General features: G+C 43.1%; 1 protein-coding gene across 1 annotated transcript in view; it reads right to left on the reverse strand.

Annotated features, from left to right (window-relative positions):
- mycbp2 (MYC binding protein 2) overlaps positions 1-736 on the reverse strand; it is a 132,058-nt gene that overhangs the window by 60,038 nt on the left and 71,284 nt on the right. Inside the window, exon 32 of the mRNA XM_016564075.1 lies at positions 234-508. Within this exon, the coding sequence (XP_016419561.1) occupies positions 234-508 (275 nt within the window). The remainder of the gene's footprint in view (positions 1-233; positions 509-736) is intronic.

Consider the following 736-nt stretch of genomic DNA (forward strand, 5'->3'; position numbering starts at 1 on the left):
GGAATGTTATTTATTTTCATGAAAACAATTTCAGTGCAAAACAATAAAGGCCTTAAACTGATTTATCCCAAATGTAATTGATTTTTTTTTTCTTTTGGTTTTGGGTGAAATTCTTGACAAGTTTATTATTTCGATTCATCCATTTATGATTTACAGATTAGAAATGAGGCCACATTAGTCATCTGCTGATTTAAGAACAACTTCAAGCCGAAGTGTTTGGTGGTGGTGATTACCTGGTCCAGGCAGTTGAGCAGGTCGCAGAGGCAGGCCCACTGCAGGGCCGGAGTCGGGTAGAACGAGTGGAAGCAGGCGGTGAAGGTGTTGTGGCACTCTTGCAGCACGGCCTCCAGCAGTGTGAGGGGTTGACTCAGATACCCCTGCGGGTCGTTGTCCAGTTTGGTCAGGCAGTTGTCCATCCCCTCTGACAGGATCTTCTTCAGGAGGCTACGAGTCTTTCCTACACACTCCGCCAGCTTGCTGGACTCCTCCACAACCGCTTTGGTACTGGCTAGATAGGAGACACAAACAGGCATTATAAGACGCAATATGGACCGGACAGTATGACGACAGTCGAAGGACTGGATCCTTGTGCAATATATTTTTAAAGGGGTCATATGATGTTGCTAAAAAGAACATTATTTTGTGTATTTGGTGTAATGAAATGTGTTTATGCGGTTTAAGGTTAAAAAAACACATTATTTTCCACATACTGTACATTATTGTTTCTCCTCTCTCT

This window comes from Sinocyclocheilus rhinocerous, unplaced genomic scaffold (assembly GCF_001515625.1).
Source record: "Sinocyclocheilus rhinocerous isolate Xijiao unplaced genomic scaffold, SAMN03320098_v1.1 scaffold2245, whole genome shotgun sequence".
Taxonomy (NCBI): Eukaryota; Metazoa; Chordata; class Actinopteri; order Cypriniformes; family Cyprinidae; genus Sinocyclocheilus; species Sinocyclocheilus rhinocerous.